Source organism: Amphibalanus amphitrite, unplaced genomic scaffold (genome assembly GCF_019059575.1).
Source record: "Amphibalanus amphitrite isolate SeventyFive unplaced genomic scaffold, NRLGWU_Aamphi_draft 000102F_arrow, whole genome shotgun sequence".
NCBI classification, from domain to species: domain Eukaryota; kingdom Metazoa; phylum Arthropoda; class Thecostraca; order Balanomorpha; family Balanidae; genus Amphibalanus; species Amphibalanus amphitrite.
Window position 1 is genome coordinate 300,922 of NW_024881597.1, and position 21,202 is coordinate 322,123.

Consider the following 21,202-nt stretch of genomic DNA (forward strand, 5'->3'; position numbering starts at 1 on the left):
CAGCATGACAGGCTTGTGACATGTCGCTGAATATACCAGCGGGTCAAACGACGTGCAAATGGGTGCCAGTCGGGGTTCAAAGCTTCAGAATTCGGATTAAAGTGGCGTTTTTATTGGAGCTTAGTCAGGCCAGAGACTATGTGGACTTCAGAGAAAACCGCCCAATATCGAACGCCCGACATTGGACTTAGGTATATGTAGATCCCTATATTTGTAAAGCAGGAAACTTGTGATAAAAGGAAAATAAGCTCTTGCAGTACTGCAATGATAAAGATAATGCACTGACTTCAGGGACCTCCGAACTGCGCTGCATTACTGAGTTAGCCCAGTAGTCGTGAGAGCAGACCTCTAGGCGTAATACGATGCGACTCCTCAAATACACAAATCAGTGAGTGAAATCATGCTTGTAGTTCACCGAGAGCGTATTCATGTCACCGGTTGGGGTCATTGGCGCAGCAGCACTCAATAAGAATAAGCCAATAACGACACCGTTGTCTGAAGCCGCCGGCCGCCGCCTGAATAGACGGAACTGATTGCGAAACAAACGAACCGCATAGACACCACACTCATAGTTCCAAGCTGGGACAAAGCCGCAGAGGAGCCACCCTCATGGGTCGTAGACGGAACAAAGCCGCAGACACCACACACGTGGGTTTCGGAGCTGGAACAAAGTGCACGGCTGGGAAGGATGTGAAACTGTGCCGTCACGCATGGCGCTGTTGTGTGATGTCATCGGTTTCCAGGTGATTGGCTATTCAATTAGTCTGCGTCACGACGGCAGTGACTGCCACAATGGACTGGTGGACGGGAGACAATGGTCTAAGAACGGGATAACTCGATCAACCAGCCACCATTCAGGACCCAATGTTTCCTCCTAATTCTGATATTTTTAACGGTATCTTCGTAAATTGATTAACAAAAGCGGAGGGTAATCCAGAAACTTGGACAACTACAACTCCATTTATCGAACATCTTCTGTGTCCGCCACAGTACAGCACTAGCAGGAGGCAGGTCATAACCGAATAAAATAATGAAGAAAACAGTGCTAACCGGATATCAACCAGGCCACGAAATTGTTTCAAATGAATCCAAAATTAAGTGGGATAAACTCCAGATCTTAATATTTTTTACTCTTGTTTAAAATTTAGACAAATAAATCATTAGGGGCTAGGGCTGACTTAAGAGATAGTCGTGAACAACCTCGAACTTCGGAGTTCGGACGCATTTCCTAAGCCTTATCCATATTGCAACCTCTTATACGGCCTTGATTGCAACCTTCCAGACCCCGTGGGCGACCTCAAAGCCGTCCAGGGGTTCCTAGTGGACCAGGGTCTGGTCGTGTCTCCCCCGCCGACAGACCCCAATCCAGACACACCGCTCGGCCGTGATTCGTGAATGACTGGCGTGAGTCACCCCGGGGCGTTTCGGTCCGACCGACAGGAGCCGGCTTTCCTGGCGCCAGCAGCCCTCCCGTCCGGTCGCACAAGGCCTCCACCCCCGGCCGTGTCCAGCGGGGTCTACTGTCGTTAGACAAGCCCTCTGTCCACAGCGATACGAGATTTTCCTCCTAGTGCGATGCATGTTCAAAGTTCACAGCCAGCAGCGTCGGCGGCGGTGGAAGTAAGGGTGGCGGAAACGTGACTACCCAGAGCACTGAGCACGTTGGAACAGAGCCCTTCCCCACGCTCCACCCCACAGGATAGATATGAAGCCGCGAGCTAATGATCGCGGTCGGAGCTCCGGGATATGCTTACTGATCGGGTCATCCACATGGGTGCTTTAGGCGGTCGGCTGAGACGGGACACGAAAATATGGGACGGGATGGGACGATGCCGGGCAGCGACGCAACGCGACGGGACGTGACAGGACGCGACAGGACGCGACGGGACGCGACGGGACGGACAGGACAGGACAGGAAAGAACAGGACAGTACAGGACAGGACGGGACGGGACGGAACGGGACGGGGCAGGACAGGACCGGGCAGCGACGCGACGCGACGGGACGGGACGGGACAGTGCGGGGGCTGGGAAGAAATCAGATGGAGTAGCGTGGGCGGGTACTGGATAGTCTGACACATCAACCCGTTTTGCTGCGTTGTGGTGTCCATTGTCGGCCCAAAGCCCTGATGACTAGGGCCCTGTTTCACCTGTGATAGCAGCACGCTGCTTTTACACGTGTCAAATTGGGTTTCCATAGAAACATCAACAGGCCCATTGCTCCAACACTACCACAAGTGTGACGTCAGCTCGCGCAATTTGATAGCAGCGTGGTAGCAGCGTCCCGTGAAACACCGCCCAGGGGTGCCGGTGCCGGTATTCACAGTCTAAAAATATCGTAACCACGAGGAACTGGGGCTGTTAAAAAAGAAGAGGCACAGACAGTGGCAGACTCAGCGGAAAACAATATTCAAACGTTGAAAAAGTAGCTTTATAGGATTTGATCATTGCATTGACACAGATAGGGTAGGAATGTGCGAACTTCGGCGACCGACTTTGCATAACCGGTTTGTGGTGTAAGATGGACGCAAATGAGAGTAGCTACTTGGCCGCGGCTTAGCCAGACTCTCCTGGACACATAAGTGACTCCTGGATCAGCCCTGATATATAGAACAGCATCAATGCAATGAGTTTCGCTGACGTCCTGTAGTCAAAAAGTATTCACGCTGGCAATGTGCAGCACTCCAGGAAGACTGGCTAGTATTTTGACCTCAGGTAATCTGACCTCGCCTGTGTCCAAATCAATATGCTCAATACGTCGCCGGCGTGTAGCACATATAAAATCGACGTAGCCCACTCGAGTAGCTCTGTCCGTGTGTTGGCATGGATGGCCCGGAACTGTGTCTCGGACGAATATGCTTCAGCCGTGCGGCACAGATTCGGGCCGCCGCCCACGGCGAGCGGTGGTGATGGATCGCCTACTCGACCACCGCCGGCTCCCCAACAACAATCACAGCCGAGCGGGCCAGTAACTCACTACAGGCGAGGCAAGATCGCCTGCCCGACTGCCGCTGGATCTGCAGCTGGCAGTGGCGGCGGAACACCTTCAATTAAGGGGGGGGGGGGCACTGCCGACTTTTGGTCCCATTCTTTCCATGTAACGCCATAGGGCTAATGTTAAAATGCCAATATCAAAGGAGGGCACGGTGCTCCCTCGTTCCGCCGCCTATGGCAGCTGGGTGATTCAGTAACTACAGCAGCCACACTACATGCGGAGCCCAATCCGGTCTTCAGTCTGCTACAAGAGGGCCGCGAACTATAACAGGAGAGCCAGCAACTGCGGCAAAAGCCCGGTCCAGCGGTGGTCCTTACCTGAGTTCCCATCATGGTGTAGGTTTTCCCGCTGCCCGTCTGACCATAGGCGAAAACACAGGCGTTGTATCCGTCGTAGGCATTGTCCACGACATCGGAGCCAAGATTCTGATAAATCTGAAATGACAAACAGAAAAGGTTAATGGGACAAGGCAACGACGATAACGCTGTGTAGCTTTCCACCGTTTCCTTCATTGCGTTCCAACCAGTCGGATCAAGCGTTTACAAAACCTACAAAACCAATCGTAACTGATCTCTTGTTCCACCCATTCTTGGAAAAAAACATCGATAATATACCAGAAATAGAGCGTTACGTAAATCCCGACAAAAAACGAAGCTCGGCGCACGACCCTCTCTACAAACGTTACTCAAACGATAAGCGCAGGTCGAGGACCGCAGCGGAAAAAGAGAAGAGCCCTCCGCCTACCCCTCTTCCCTCCCCCCCCCACACACACCCACGCGCGCGCGCAAGCACGCAAAGCAGCCACCCACCTCCTCCTGAGAGTGAAAGACGGGCTGCTGCGGGTCCAGCGACCAATACGAGTAGTCGTATGTGAACTCCTTGACATCCTCGCACTTGGTCGTGTCCACTCGCTCACCGGGCTGAAATAAGAAAGTCCGTGCTAAAGTGGTAGTGAAGTGGTAGGTGGGAGGAAGGACGGTGACGAAAGCGTGTCAAGAAGAGAATGGTGTGTTCAGTGAGCAAACAGCGGTGGCTGGAAAACATAAACGGAAAACAGAAGCGGTGGTGGTTGTTCCGAAACGCGGTATCACTTGATTGAGAAAGGGGGCAGTTCGTAATGTTAACATTGACAGACACTGATAATGGCACGCTGTGAAACACAGGAACGAGTGATGAAACGTCAGGACGCTGTCGACGGAAGTGTTATCAGTCAGATGATAAAAGCCAAGGCACAGTCGATCAGGGGCTGCCGACGAAAGGGCAGAGCACGCCAGCGAAAGATAGGAGATGTAGGTAATAACATAATAATGATTTCAAGTGAATCGGAGTTACGGGGAATTAACAACCGGGTTATATAAAATGTTTATGTGACATAAAAAGATCAGTTTAAAAGCGGCACAGTTATGGGTTGCGTAACTTTAGAAAACAAACATACAGTAACACTCCAGTTCACGAATCACATGACTATCATCGGGATGTTTTACAGAAAGGACGGGTACCATGGGAACTCTACGCAATGTTGCCACGTACAGGTCGCTGGTGGGGAGCGTTTAATACAAGCGACAGCATACCTACTGCTTAACCAAGATGAAACCAAAATCATGAAACCATTTCTTATGCAGCGCAGAATAAATATAGGTACCCTAAAAACTGAAGCTTTTTTTAAAAGCACGGGTGTTTTCCCTAATGGAGTGGCATTGCTCGACAAATATGTATGCAGCCATCCAGCACAATGGTTTAAGTGATCTAAGACGACTTGATAAAAAGTCGTGGCACAGTCACAGACCACATATGCGTTATGCACTCTGTTCCCCGCAAAAAAAAAATCAGCAGACACGGCCGGGGTAAGATATCGCAGGCCGTCGGTCCCGTTTGGTGTAATGCAGGGCTCCAACACCCTCGGATGTACCCATTAGCTCCATTCAAGACCCCATACGAGTCTCAAAATAAGGAGTGCAAAGGTAACTTCAACAAATGTGCTATGGCGTCATTTGATTAATGATTTATCAAAGCACGACGAAAACGGCGCGCCTCGAAAGAAATGACATCGTTACGCAAGCACAGCGGGGCACGTCACGTAACACGTAACATAATACACCTTTTTGCACTCAAAATAGGCATCTTTTCATTCAATTTCGGCGAATTGCATTCAATTTTAGCGATCTCTCATTTGCTTCGAATAGAGAGATCGCTAAAATTGAATGCAATTCGCCGAAATTGAATGAAAAGATGCCTATTTTGAGTGCAAAAAGGTGTATATTGCACCACCGAGCGTCACTAAAAGCAGTGAAATACACTAAAGACAAGAGCACAGCATAGGTACATCGGGATAATCAAGAAGCGGCAATGTGAGAGGTCGGTGCATTTGTATTGTGTCATGCTCAGCCTGATTGGGATAAGCAATGATGAACATAGGCGGCGGAACGATTTGAGACAAGGGGGGGGGGGCACCAGCTCAAGGAGCCAAACCTAGGGTACCCCCAAATCCTGTTTTCTCATCGGATTTAGGCCACTTATTTTTCGTCACAGCCCTGACACGATTATTTTTTATTTTTTATTTTATTTTATTTTTACTAAACGAAAATGGCAGTTCACCCCCGTATGTGTGGTTAACTTTAAGCTGATCCTCAAGTACCTATGTGTTTGTCTCTTCCTTATTCTCGTTTGATAAATTCCATTAATCCTACATGTATCAAATTACCAAGAAGCCATCACAGTACTAATCAGTGGCGAATCCCAAGGGGGAGGTCACATGGGTCATGACTTTGGGCCTGGGGTCACCACATGCCTGCCAGGAGCACCACAGGCCTGACAGCTGACAGGGGCACCACAGGCCCGCCAGGGGTACCACAGGCCTAGCAGGGGCACCACGGGCCTGTCAGTGGCACCACAGGCCTGTCAGGAGCACCATCGGCCTAGCAAAAGCACTATAGGTCTTCCAGGGGCACCACAGACCTGCCAGGGGCACCAGAGGCCTGCCAGGGGCACTATCGGCTTCGCAGGGGAACCACCGGCCTCGCAAGGGCACCATGGGCCTGTCAAGGGCACCACAAGCCTGTCGTTGGCACTTTAGGATTGTCAGGGGCACCACAAACCTGTCAAGGGCACCTGCGTTCAAACAGGGGCACCACAGGCTCGCCAGGGGCACCACAGACCTGCCAAGGCCCAGGGACACCACAGGCCTAGCAAGGACACCACAGGCCTGTCAGGGGCACCACGGGCCTGTCAGGGCCCATGGGCATCTAAGTCATGTGCAGGGCCCACCGTAGGCTTGTCAGGGGGCAGGGTAGGTAGGTACCACAGTCTTTCCAGGGGCACCAGCGGCCTAGCAAGCAGGGGCACCAGTCATCACACGACTAACCAAAAATAAAGAAAACAAACTAAAAATAGGGCACCACCAAAATTAAGTGGCCGAAATCCGTTGAGGTTTTAATTTTGGGTATAGGTAGGGGCACCACTTCGATTCATGACCCTCCCCTTGGAGTTTTCCCGAATCCGCCCCTGGTACTAATACATCAAATTTAAGGGGGCACCTTGCTATTGGTGCCCCCCTTGCAGAATTCAAGAGGGCACGGTGCCCCGGTGCCCCCCCCCCCCGTTCCGCCGCCTATGATGATGAACATTGAACATTACAGACAACGGCTGGGCTAGTGTAGTATTCCCATTGTCCTTGTTCGTTTACTGGGGATTCAAGGCGCATGGAGTTTAGCGGTCACTTTGTGAGCGCCGGGTGGTATTCCCCGTCCTAATGCTTCCGCCTCACTTCATGCTGGTCTTTGGCGTGAGGGTACTCTCACCACAGACCTCGCTTAGTGACCTGAACGATCACAGCACACGGGTAAGATATCATTTAGGCAATTCCTAGCCCATGATAACTTAACTATTAGCATCCCGTCCGCAAATGAATTGCTGTTTTATTGTTTTCTTTGACTTTGAATTGCAAACTCAGTTAGGTAGCACGCAAATGAAATCAGTCGTGCATGGCTGTGCCAAACATGTGTTCTAATCGTGACAAGTAACAATCATCAATCATCATGACAATCATCGTGGCTCTCATTACCTTCGCATTGTATTGTACAGTCGTGTACAGGTTGATGGTCCCCTACTCTTTATCCACCGGGTTCCTATGGCTCAGCATTGGCAGCAGCCGCCTGGTACCGGTAGGCTGTGCCGCATGACCCGAGAGTGAAGCGGCACAGCCTACCCACACTGTATGACACCGGCTCGGGTCGCCTGGTAGAGCGATTTGACCGGACGCTGCGTTACACCGGCTGGGGGGAGGGGGGGTAAGGGTCAGGCCGGTGGATGAGGCGGGCTGGAGTGTGGTGTGGGGCGGGGGTGATGTGGGGAGGGAGTGAGCGGACCTGGGGCTGGGTGTGAGTGGTCACTTGTCGCGTAGAACCGATCGTAATCCACCCTCCAAAAATTCGCTTTAGAGAAATTCACAAAACCCAGGGGGGTTCAAACACCCATCTCCCAAGTGGGGTGCGGAAGGACAGGTAAGGGTCCATACGGTCTCCTCATGAATTGCAGCAAAGAAAGAAAACAGACCTGTCACCAAATAATCTTTCTGAAAAGTGGACTAATCGCATAGCCTCGGACACAGAAAGAAACATCCAGCACGCGAAGCGTCTCGAACCGGGCCTCTCACTACCGGTCAGTTTGACAGTCTAGCACTCCTACGCTGAGCTACACCGGATGGTGGCCACGGCCGGGGCAAAGTCTGGCCGGGCGGGCGGCGGGGCCGGGAGGTCGGCAGCAAAGTCAATGAATGTTTTTTGTGGTTTCGGGTGCCGGTCGCTCTAGCTTGGTGGAATGATGATGGATCATTGGCAAAACTTTCAACGTGGAGTCCCTGTTCGAGCCTCATCGGGGCTCCGGCTACTTTTCCGAGTTAGGATCTGGTTTGATTTTAGTGGTTGCGAGCCATTTATACGGTTTTATATCTACATGTCGATTGTCGATTGATTGATTGATTGATTCATTCGTTCATTTAATACATGTCGACATTTAGCATACGAATTGATATCCAGGATCAATCCGATCAATCTACCATTTTCATAAGCGTATTGCCTAAATATCATGCATATATGTGGCACAAGACCTACGGTTGCCTCGATACCGTGCCAAATCACGTTTTGCACAATGCACAAGTAAATTATATTCGCTGGGTCTTCCGTGCATTGTGCTTAGCAAAAACAGGAATGCAATTGTTAAGCGACGCAAAATGTGCAGTGCAGCAAGTGACCACACACACCCGCCTAGCCCCCATGGTCCACCAACACGCCCCACACCACTCGCCAGCCCACGACAACCACCGAGACGAGCCCCTCCCCCGCGCTGGTCTGACGCGACAGCTGGTCTACAAAGCGCTCCACCCGGCGACCCGAGCCGATGTCAAACAGCGTGGGTAGACTGTGCCGCTTCACTCTCGGGTCATGCGGCACAGCCTACCGGTACCAGGCGGCTGCTGCCAATGCTGAGCCATAGGAACCCGGTGGATAAAGAGTAGGGGACCATCAACCTGTACACGACTGTACCTTCGCACTGTAGGTACAGGGACCCGCAGTTGCTACTGTACACATATATTACCAATTTAGAATTGCGCTATTATTTGGTAAGTGCTGGCCATTGGAGAAAGGAAATGTAGCGCAAAGTATGGAGGAATGACACATGTTTGCTCCTAGCACGTATGTTTTGTATAATTCCTCTTACCGCAACAGATATTCTTCCAAAACTACAATCGTGCTATTTTTCCGCGCCGGTTGCCTCCCCAGAGCCCGTCCTTGGTATCGCCTATAGCTTCCATTCCCGCTACGTGAATGAAAGTCACGTGACTACTACAGGTTTGCGCTCAGTACTAACACACCTAGCCCGAGGGCCGGTCCGTAGCGGGGAGGGGTAGAACGCCTGAGCTCCAGCGCAGTGGAGGTGGTGGTGGCCCGTATCATAAAGAGGCAACCGTAAGCAGAACTACAATTGCCGCAGTATAAGATTATGATCAAGTTTTCTTTAAATGTATTGATTGACAAGAAAGTGCAATGTTTATCCGATATAATAAAACGGTGTGCAAAGCCTTGGAAGAACTATAAAACATATTCAGCAACGTATAAATTTCTGATACAGGCCATGACCTTTCACCTTGCCTCCGGGAAGGACCGCTCAGGAAGCCACATACCGAACGAATCGAGGCCTCGCAGCGCGGCGGCAGAGGAGGTGGATAAACCATCGCCAGATCTTTCGATTACTTATGTTTCCAGAAGAAGGAGGGGGGGGGGTGGAGGGGGGCTATTTTCAACCCACTCACCAATCCTTTCCTTATTAACTTATAGCTTACCGAAAAATGAAACACAATGGTGGCCGTCACGAGATGTAGCGAAGAGTGCCTCAGCCACACCGGTTTTGAGTAAACTTTAAGCATTCGAATTCAGGCCAGTGATCCTGAAGCATTATTTTATTTTTGTCGTGCATAAGCTGGGATGACGTGGTCCAAGTTAATTGTGAAGAAACTGTTTTAGTTTCAGAACGTTTATGAGGCTAGTCGCGCCAAATAGTATACGTTTGTTGTAAAATGTCAAATAGAATGTTGACGTGCTATCCAGATGATGGAATTTATTTGACACAAGAAGTCAAAAAGTGGCATCGTTAGTCATCCTGCATACCTATAAATCGATTCGTCACCTTGGTTCGAGCTCAATAGTTCTTTTCGCGGATGATCGGTTTCGTTTTCTTTTATTTGGGGGGGGGACAGTTTATGAGCCAGTAACCACCCTCTCCAGCCCCCCCAAACAACCATTGTTGACAAATACTGTGATGGCCTAAAAAAAATGCCCTCAATTGTGTAACGTAGGGAAGAATGAGGTAAGTTGAGCCGCTTTTGTTTTTCGTAAGCTACAGGCTAACTTACTGATCATTTTTATGCGTTTACGAGTTGGACGGACAGAGTGGTCATTGCGCATGTAATGGTGGCCAGAAATGTTTCATACCGCTTATTTTTGTACTGAAAGGCTACGTCAAAAATCATCTTGCACGTTGCTCATCTTACCCCATGGGCGGGGTAAGTTGAGACACGTCGTGGGGAAAGTTGAGCATGGATGGAAAAAGCGAACCTCTTCTTTTCCCGGGCGCGGCGAAGAGTGGGCTCTTTTATTTACTCCATGGCATACATACTTATGGCAAAGTTTTTTTCCTCTATCAAAAAGTGACTGTTTTAAGCCTTCCAATAACTCGTCAATTTTCTATCACGAAAGAAATCATTTTATCCTTCAGATAATCTGCAAATCACTTACAACTTGTGTAATCAACAAAGAAAAACAATTTCCTACCATTTTTATTCAGCAGATACAAGCGCAGCTCAGTTTGGTTTTCGACAGCGGAGACAACAATGGCTTATCCGGCTCATCTTCCCCCAGGTGAAAATGGCTCATCTTGCCCGACCCGTGGCCATTTTCGATTAATGACACCCGCTAAGGAAAATAACCATGCACCGCAGATAACAACCATCTCATTTTAAAGGCAAAACATGTCTTAGTTATCAGGGGCGATACCACATGTTACCGGGTGCTGAGCGTGAGAACGTTGCCGTCTCACGTGAAAGACTACAGCATCGTAAGCGAACGGCACATGGAAGCTCGAGTCAATCAGCGCCATAGGAGCTGAGAAACATGGGGTGGCTAAACTTGCCCCTTGGCTCATCACTACCTCACTTTCCCCTATTTGGGGCTCGCAACCTTGATTCGTTAGAGTTATTTGTCTGTTCATTATAAAAGCTGTCAAATTTGCCGTATCATTAAACTTTTATTGAGTTTGTATTTCACACTTATCTAAAATGAACAATTTTGTCACTGGCTTCTTTTATGAATGGAATTGGATGGTCGCATGAATAAACGAATGAATAGCTCCATTTGAGCATCAGCTGAAATCAATCCTAAAATTTAATCTACAAGTCTGCAACGAAAAGGTTTAAAAACCAGTGCAAGTTAGGTGCAGTTTCTAATCTATGCCGTTTTTGATTAAGTGTCTCATAGTTCAATTAATCTTGTGCCGCTTCTCTCACGATTCATTTTATGTGTTGCTTACATTGTTCAAGAAGTTATATTATTCGAGCTCGTTGGTCTTAAAAACTGCTATCGAAGTAAATTAAAGTGTTTCGGGCTTCGGCACTTAAAAAGCAATCGATATTTAACCCTCACCTATTTAGGCATTTCTTTTCAGCGTCTTACATGTAGCGGAGGGGCGTAGAAACCCTCAGCCATTCGGCCCTTGATAAAAAGAGCCAGAGCTTCGCTGAAAAATAAAAAAGAGCGTGCTGCTCGTGACGAGAGAAATCCGATGATTTGAGGGTTCTGGTCATCGCTGACGAGAAAAAGCCAATTATTTTTGTGTCCTGGTCAATGCTGAGATCCTAGGTCACTGGTTGACCTCCCAGATCAGGTTAATAACCCAAAAGCACGGAACATTGGGTCCTGCTAGGATTTCTACAAGTGAAGTTTGCTGGGACTTGGCTTGCTTCTGACTCCGAATTTGCACTTGCATTGATCAAAGATGATGTATCAAAGCATTTGGGGTAGGACGGGTCACGCCAGATCACCCATTAGGCGTTCTGCCGGATATATCGAATGTTAACCAGCACTTACAGCCTTGCAACATATTGCATAGGCACTATAACTGATACTTAAGTATGCCTAGTTTTCAAATGCTAAAATGGGTGCTAAATTTCAAACCAACACTTCCTAAAAACCACAGTAAAAAGGTGTAAATTTAAGGAAGTTAACCGAGATCATTTCAAGTAAATGACCTTAACCTGAGTTTCACGTGACCTTGGCACCCACAACAATTAATGAGACAAACATTAGATATTATATTTCACATGTTTTCACGTCCCTAATCACGTGAAAAGACCATGGAAACACACAGAAGATGTGCGCTGACTTTCAATTGCTATTCTGGCCTGACATGATCTTGAGAAAAATAATCACAGGTTAAAGGTAATTTGGTTCAGGGATTTAAAATTCTCAGACAAGATGCAAAAATGATAAGGGCTATTTAATTTTCCGGGAAGTTGTAAAATTGATTAACTCCAGGGCACCAAAGACTCGTCGCAATCCTTCGCTTTGCCGCGATTTATTGGTGTAAAACAGCGGGCGCGGTCTACTTACCTCTACTTATATGTGTGGTGAGGGCTAATATTCATTTTATCTGTGTTGACGAATGTGCAACAATTTCTATATGAACTGAGACCAGTCCATATGAGTACGTTTTTCTCACGGACAATGACAATATAAAAAACAATGCGAATAAAACCAAACGTTTCGGCAACATCGTGCCTTCGTCAGTGGAGAAAAATAAGTGTATAGGTTTAACATCGATGAGAACTAAATGCGGCACCGTCTCGGTCTGGCCAGCCGGGTTGCCGATAAAATACACAAATGTTTATAAGCTTCCATGATGTGCTTAAAAAACTGCTGAAAATATATCTTTAAAAAAATAAAGATAACTACTTCATCGATGTTATCGAAAGAAAACATGTATGCCTAATTACTCATTTCTTGCCACTGACGGAGGCACTTTTTTGTGCGAAACGTCTGGTTTTATTCGTATTGTTATATTGTTATTGTATTGTCATTCCCTGTGAGAAAAAAGGATAACTCTTCAGTTAGTAACCATAACAGCGAAACGGCTTATTGTAACACAATTCACTGTGTATACGAAACCTATAAGTCCCTAAAATAAGTCTATTTACAACTTTTAAAAAGATACAGCTTATACAGCTTGGGCATACAATTTTTTTCTGCATTAAGATAATATTAATTTATCTCCACAGAATATGGTAAATTAGTGCTGCTGAAGTTCGCTTTCGAAGCGTCTCCTCCAGACATTCCACAGCTCTCGTGCCATTTTGGATCACGGAACATGGCTGGGCGCAGGACACGTCAGGTCGTCTGCGAGCTTGGACGGACCACATGACCACCTCCTCCACTCCCCCTCACTCCCGTCCCCTTCCCCAGCAGGGCGTCCGATCTAACCGCGCCCCAGGCAGTCGGCTCGGTCCGACCCTCCCCATGGTCGAGCCACGGCCCGGTGCCGCCTGAGTTTGTGCCGGGTGCAAAACTGGAGCAGTAACTAGCGCCGGAACTAGTAGTCAGCACGACCATCGTCAGATGGCAGGAGTGAATGGAATAAGCGGTTCCAGGTTTCAGAAGGAATGGGGCAGGAAAAAGCGCTGAAAACAATGTTTTGCTGATATAGCCATAAAAAGTTCACTGAATTAGGAGAGCAGCACATCAGTTTAAAGCCCTTTAGATGGTGGTTTTAATAAGCACACAATCATTTCCCAATTCGCCTCCAACGGTGTCACAGGCAAAGAATACGCTGAAATACTAGTGTGTACAGAAGCAACTGCGGGTCCCTGTACCGTAAAGTGGGGCTATTTGAGACAGTGGGGCTATTTGAGACAGTAAGGTAGTGGTTTAGTAAAACCGCTGTGAAATGAAAACCGTTTGATATTTTTTCTTCATTTTTGCTTAGGCTGATGTGGAATCGAACAGTTAATGCCCTGAATAGCCTTTTTGAAAGTTTCGAATAGTTTTGAAAGAAATTTGACATAAAATACGAAATACAGAAAAACGCACAATTTAAGTTGCTCCAAAAGGACCCCTACCTGCAGCTTAACATAGTTGAAATTTTTACAGCTTCGCCTTTGGATCTATCGTTACTACCGTTTAACCTATAGGCTAAGCACATTTTTCATGAAAATGTTATATATTGTTAACGTTACTGCCGATTGTGTATCCCATTGTCTCAGAATCCCGATGATTCCCACATGGTCAAACCTCAACGGATATGCCAAATAGCTGATGATAACGGTGATGCGATTGCACCCGAGAAGACTTACCACCTACCTGAAGTGCATCGACCGTTCGACATAAGCAACACCGGTGAATCGGTCGTGGTCATAAGCGTGCAGTGGGTTCATGGTAGGTGCTTTTAGCAGCAAGCAATATTTACATGTTCGTAGTATAACACGACCCTTAAGCTGGTGACCAAACTAGTCATTCCGATGAATATGTGCTTAAAATGTGCTTCATCAGTCACTGACTTAGTCGACAATCAATACATGTCTACCTTACTTGACCAAAAAACACCATTGAAGGTTAGTTAACACATGAACGTACTGTAAGGTGACCCTATGCAAGTACTTCATGTGGTAGGGCATAGGGTAGGGTAACCGGCCAATTGATACAACATGCAGCGATCGAAGAAAATCGGCATAAAATCAAAACCGTTTAACATGTTTCTGTTATTTCTTCACATGGAGATGTGCCATGGAACAAGCAATCATGCAGACCATCCACTTAAATGTTTTGGGAAACCCTTTGCCTTGTTTGATTCATAACGGTGTGCTTCATAAGGTAGCGAGCCTGTCTCAAATAGCCCCACTGACTTTCGGTATATCTGTTTTCACGACACCAGGGCTATATACAAAAACTTATTTTCAACATTTTACTGTCGTTGACTTTAAAATAGTCATTGATGATCATCCTGTCATTTTGAAAGTTTAGAGTCACATCATATTATGATAGCCTTAGCATATATTGACGCAATTTCATAACCTACCGAAATGATGTATCCTACGAAAAAGGAAAAGATTGAGTATAAAGGACATATAACAGTCTTTGCAAAAACAATTTTTGCCAGCATGATCAAAATTGAATTTCCAATCGCATGGTGTTTAAAAAATCATCCCTAGCGTGACCGATTTTCTTCAGTTTCTTTGTAAATAAAAGTGTCTCAAATAGCCCCACCCTATGGGGCTATTTGAGACAGGCTTATATTAAAAAAAATAGCCTTAATCATTAATACTAGCTGAACTGAAATGCACCTATGTGAAAGAGCTCACAGATAACTACATTTTTGCAATTTACATTTTATAAGAAATATGAACCGTCTTAAAGGGAGAGGCCAGAAACTGTAAAAACCGTTTCAAATAGCCCCACTTTACGGAGGTCTAGCGGGTTTTAGCGGTAGGTCGCTCGGCGAGCGGGAGGGCAACCAGTTCCGCCTCTGTATCGGTGACCATTTGCTCCGCCCAGTTACTCGCGTGTGCGTACTACGACACATAGTAAAGTGGGGAGGGGAGGGTTAGAGTGGCAGCCTGCGTAGAGGCTAGAACCGGTTTCTATCGTCTGCGCCGGCGACACGGCATGCGGTCAGGGGACGGGGAAAGGTCAGAGGTCACTCACAATGTGCAGTACCGCGTCCCGTCCTCTCTGCGTGCTGACCAGCGCACGACCTCGGCCGTTGGCCAATCGGCATTGAACGGTCAAGGCCACCCGTAGCCAGCGGGCGGAGTGAGCCGGCAGCGTGCCGATCCATAGGTAGTCGTTCAAAGTTTTAGCCGCTTACCATTGAGGCCGGGAGACGACTGTAATGCTATTTCTTGGGAACAGTTCTGTCATTTACCCGCGCCCCGTCAGGGTCCACCAAGCATCGGTCCCATTGGGGGGGGAGGGGAGGAGTATCTTGCTCCCCCCCCCCCCCAAGATTTCGAGAACCACGCAAAATAGCGACAAGCAGCAAGCGGTGTTGGACTGCCCCAACGAGGAAATACCTTTTGACTTGAAATGGGTATCGATTCGATGCAGCTCGTCACGGGAAGGCTAATAGTGGTCTTTGTTTTGCGCTACGTGGTCTAGAATTGCTAAAAATTGAGTTAAAATTGACGTCATCAATTTTTAGCTGTTTTTTTTTTTGCTAAAACTTGGTCAAAAAAGGAGATATTGATCTTCAATTTGTTATCTAGATCGAAGAAAGCAGGGACTATTATATATATTCCGTTTTTTTTTTATTCGTTTTTTTTGCTATCTTATAACAGACCAATTTTTTATTTGGGGGGTCAAAATCTCAAAAGTTTGAAAATCCCAGATTGCAGTTTTGTAGCGCCGTCTTTCCTTTACACGAGCAGATAGAGAGCTTTGAAATTGCTTGTTAACTATAGCTTTTATGAGCGTTTCAAGATTTCATGTTTTTTGCTCATTTTTGCTCGAACATGACCTCAGTTTGACCTCAATAACTCCTGACCTAAGGTAACCTAAGACTTGAGATTTTGTGTGAAGGTGTCAAATTGATTACCGGCAAGCTACTGAAAATTTGGCGGGGCTGCGCGCCGCCGTTTTCTTGCTATTCAGGAAAATACACAGGGGGCTATATTGCCCACCCCCGAACGGGGTGAGGATTAACCGTGACCTGCTGAGGCTGGAGGTCGTTTCACAACAAAGTTTTGTGTTCTGCTGCACTTTATTTCCAAAACGTGAAAGCTTCGCTGCTATCCACCACTATTTACGCGAGTTATTCAGGAAAAAAACGAGGGAGGGGCTCATTTTATCACCCCTTATGAGAAGTAGGGTTTCCATTAAAAGTAAGCGGTAACATCGAAAATTAACATTTCCTGTAGGTATATTTCTCAATTTAACCCTCGCCCTGCTGGTGGTTTTTCCCGAATAGCAAGAAAACGGCGGCGCGCGGCCCCGCCAAATTTTCAGTACCTTTCCGGGCATCAATTTGACACCTACACACCAAATTTCAAGTCTAAGGTCACCTTAGGTCGGGAGTTATTGAGGTCAAACTAAGGTCATGTTCGAGCAAAAGTGAGCAAAAAACATGAAATCTTGAAACGCTCACAAAAGCTACAGTTACCAAGCAATTTTAAAGTTTTTTTTTATATGGTCATGTAGATAAAAGATAGCGCTACAAAAGTGCTATCTCAGATTTTCAAAATTTTGGGATTTTGACCCCTAAAATTAAAAAAACTGATTTTTTTTTAGAAAAGCTTAAATCCCTTTTTTGCGAATTTCGAAAAACCGGAATATATGTGATAGTCCCTGCGCTCTTCTATATTCATACCAATTTTAGATCGATACCTCCTTTTTTGGCCAAGTTATAGCGAAAAAAACTGTTCAAAATTGATGACGTCTTATTTTTAAACTTCATTTTTAGCCATTCTAGATCACGTAGCGCAAAACAAATATCCCCATTGAACTCCCCGTGACGAGCTGCATCGAATCGATACCCAGTTTATGCAAAATATCAACTTTGAAATTTGACCTAATTTGACCTAACCTTGACCTGACCTTGACGGGAACATAATCTAAACTGACCCCAAAGGCTGCCTGACCCACATAATCGTATTTGGCATATAAAATGGACCATAAAACATGCATCACATGATATTTTCATATTGTGACCCTCAGTGACCTGACCTCTGTGACCTGACCTGGTATCAGTGACCTCAAATAGCAAAATATGTGTTTGACGAACATTTCCCCCATCGATGATTTTCAATGAAATGCATTTTACTCAATTTTACAACGCATTGCTTGAAATGCCTGTAAACGGTGGAAATTCGACATTTGACCTGACCTGTGACGTCATCGGTTTGACCTAGGTCAACGAAATTGGGTCACAAGGTAGTTCCCTGATGGGGCTATCCAACACCGTTTGCTGCTTGTCGCTATGTTGCGTGGTTTTCGAGATTTTAGGGGGGAATCGCGCCCCCCCCCCCCCCCCCCCAGCAGGGCGCGTTGCTCCGCAGACCCCAGCGGGGCTCGGGTTAATATGGTGGGTTCTTTCGTAATGTTAATAAATGCTAATAAGGTAAACAATATTGTAAGTTGACCATGGCACGACATTTCAATTCTATTTTATCCCGTTCGTTCTAGCCCCTCTCGCCTGCCGCCCCCCCCCCCCCCCCACACACACACCACCACCACCACTACCACCAAACCGGCTGAGTTGGCTTGAGGCGAGCGCCTCCCCTCCCTTCATGCCAAACAGAGCCTGGCTGTCGTGACCTCTGGCCTCACCGCCCGAAGGCTCGTTCGCTGTCCAAGGACGCCCTGCGCGGGCCGCAGTGATAGCCTCTGCCGAGTCCCGCCTCTATCCACCGTTCACCACGCGCTGGATTCATTCATGCCTCTGTGTTTCAGCGTCCTACTCGTCGGGTGGCGCCACTGTAGTCATAGGCGACTGCAGGGAAGCCGCGGTCAGAATACCCCAAACGGCGAATTTTGAGGTTTTCTTTCAATTTCTCCGAAACTAGCCGGCATACGATCAAACCTTTTTCCATGATCATGAAAGGGAGCTATACGAATAAATCGGTCACATCTTCAAGCCTACAAAGCTGAAGACGAAAAAGATAGAGCCGGAAAGGCAAAACCTACGCTTAAAACCCGCGAGACCTGTACCTATGTAAGGTGTGTAAGGCTCCTAGTGAAATCGACGATCGCCGACTCTGAATGACTCTGAATCGGTTCGGTACATTATGGAAGGCTCCTAGTAAATCAGCGATTGTCAACTCTGCCGCCCAAGTGCCGCCGTTGTCAGTCTGCTAGGTAAGAATGTATGCGAGCCGCGAACACAGCTGAGAGGAGCCGTCCGCATACCGTGACCTTGAGCGGCTGACCCCAAGGTCACGGGTATGGGATCGCCGCGCACAGCAGAGGTAGTCACCTGACCGATACGGTACGCTGTCGGTAACGGTCCCCGAGTGCAAGAAGTGACATCGCGTTATACATATGGCCACGATAATTTAAATCAACGTGATAGGGAAGGCCTGAATCTGAGCAACCCATCGTTCTCGCAGTTTGAAGTTTCGGCCGTCTGGACTGTGAACTAGACCGCCAGTTGCCATAGGTTAACGCTGATTGAAAAATGACTTGCGGCGATAAGAGCTGGACGGATTCAAGACCGAAGAAGGTAATTTAGTGACAACTCTTACGACTATTTTGAATGCTGCCTGCCGCTTCTCCCAACATGACCATAAATAAGCCAAGATGCTATGCATGTCAAGTGTGATGTAAAAACGACCAAGGTTCCGGCACGTTCCTTACCTTGGGATTAGTGATGGTCGTCTTCCTCCCGTTCATCGATATACAGAGCTGGGCGTTCATATCGATCTCCCTGAAAATGATGGAGTGATTAGACAAGGGTACAAATGAAATTAGAAACTGTGTCGTGTGAACAGACAATCTTGGAATTATCCAAGAGACACCGCAGTAGGCATAACCGTTTTTCAGTGTCAACTTAGTAAATATAACCGCATACAGGTATAACCGTTATGAGCGCCGTATTACTAGGCATGCGCATTGTGTAATGCACCTATTGCATGCATAGCTATTCAGGGGACTGGGTTTCAGCCAACTTTGCCAGGGTGAGTGGGGTAGGCGTACCTATTTGGCCACAGCCCACTACCTCGATAATCAATAAAGGTAGAAAGACGCGAAATGGCGATCGATAGGACCCGAACGCTTTGAAAAGTATTCCGGTCAACCTTCGCACAGATCGATGCCGAGGCCACAGAAGGCCAAGTAAAGAGTTCCTTTCTAAGGCCAATGTCCACCGCCGTAGCTAGTGAATAAGAAGATGTCAATTGTTAAATACAATCAACTACTCATCAAACGACCTAACTCCTAAAAGACGTACAGTCAGATTAATATCTATCGGACCCATCGATTTTCTAAAAACGCTCCGGCCGATGGGAGTGGCGATATAACCTTTCGCCGCTTACCACCTTATCAAGCAAAAGCCTCGCCGAAATAAGGATCGCTTGTGCCGCTACGAGACGCAGCGACTGTTGTACGATTTTAACCCTCGCCAGGCGAGGGCCTTTTCCATAACACGGACGGCGAGGGGGGTTGGTACGACCCCCCTGGCGATTGGTTCCTATGGCACTTATAAACGCCAAATTTACAGGGTAGGTGGGTCCATAGGAGATCTTGCCCCTGGGAAAGTTTGGTGACTCTAAGTCAATATTTAGGGGGGTTTTGCGGGTATGAGTGCAAAAAAAAAAAATGCTAAAACATGTCAAACCTTTTTCGCTTATAACTTTTTACCTAGTAAATATAAAGCGAAAATAAAAGCACCAGTGAACTCAGGACGTCCGTGCGCATCGAATGATATACTTTGTTACCAATTTAAGTGAACTCTGGAATTCAGTTGTCGCTAAGCTAGTCCAATTTTCCCCGAATTTGCACCGATTTTTGTGACCTGGTGACCTGACCTGAAAGGACTGGGACTTCAAATTTTCAGGATAGGTGCGAAAAGGTTGCCCCAGAGGGTATGCCAAATTTGGCGCCGCCGTTTTTACGTTATTTGCGAAAAACCTTAGGAGTTGCATCAACCCCCCCCCCTCGCCGGGCGAGGGTTAAGGCTTCCAATAACCAATGTCACCAATAACCTCTGAGGTCAGGTCAAAAGACCCAAGATGGGGTTCAGTTTATATGAAAAACATCGCCAAAAGTTGTCGCAGAACTGCGATTTAGACATCACTGTGTTCACCTGGATAGTGCAACCGGTTTCATACTATTGAGTATTGAGCTTGAATAAAACGTGAGGTAGGCATGCTAGCTTTCAGCTCTCTGTCCCCAGACTGTTCCGAAACCGTCAGAGCGTGACATCATCCCCTACACTGGAGAATGCTAATGCCCAGCCAACCGTTTCACCCACTGAAGTAAAAAAGAAAATAAAACAAAAAACAGCAACAAATATAACTGTTTTTTTTCGGGTGCCGTTTCTCTGCGATAACTTTTTGAATACAGGAACTATGAGGTAAAGTTTTCAAACATTCGTTGCTCTCAACTGGGCGCGTCAAGTATATGGGGCGTTCCACGACAAATCGACAAGTGCCCTGCACCCTCATATTTTATTTTTTGCTTAAAATTTGTCTAATGGGTTGTGATGGGCGGGGAAGCCAGCTGTGGCAAGGATTTTTTTCTTCGAACAACGGTTTCCGAGATATAGCCTCGGGCAATTCTTGGAGTTCGCGCTGCAGCCCTATGTTTGGCGGCCTATAACTCAGAAACTATTGGTTTTTTACGATAAAAACTTCCTATGGTTCAACTCACAATCAACCAACAAACATTTTGGCTATCTCGGATTTTCAATTTTTGAAAATTTTGATCACGTGACCTTTTGTCCTATTTTTCGAAGAGTGACCTTGATATTTTCCCCACTGAAAGTTGCATTTTTGTCTGATGACGATTAAAGCCTTATCAATTGTCATTCATATGCGATAATAAAAAGTGGTTATCGCCCTGCGTTGACCTCAGGTACGATAATTTTTATGACCTGTCCATTATTACGAGCGGGAGCGACAGCGAGATCTCGAGAATAAAGCAAGATAGCGACAAGCGGTAAACGGTAAAGGGTACACAC

General features: G+C 47.1%; 1 protein-coding gene across 1 annotated transcript in view; it reads right to left on the reverse strand.

The window, feature by feature from the left end:
* The window catches only part of LOC122380614 (kinesin-like protein Klp98A), a 118,464-nt gene that overhangs the window by 87,795 nt on the left and 9,467 nt on the right, over positions 1-21,202 (reverse strand). Inside the window, exons 3-5 of the mRNA XM_043363920.1 lie at positions 18,880-18,949; positions 3,802-3,912; positions 3,310-3,426 (exon numbers count right to left, since the gene is read on the reverse strand). Coding sequence (XP_043219855.1) covers positions 3,310-3,426; positions 3,802-3,912; positions 18,880-18,949 — 298 coding nt within the window. The remainder of the gene's footprint in view (positions 1-3,309; positions 3,427-3,801; positions 3,913-18,879; positions 18,950-21,202) is intronic.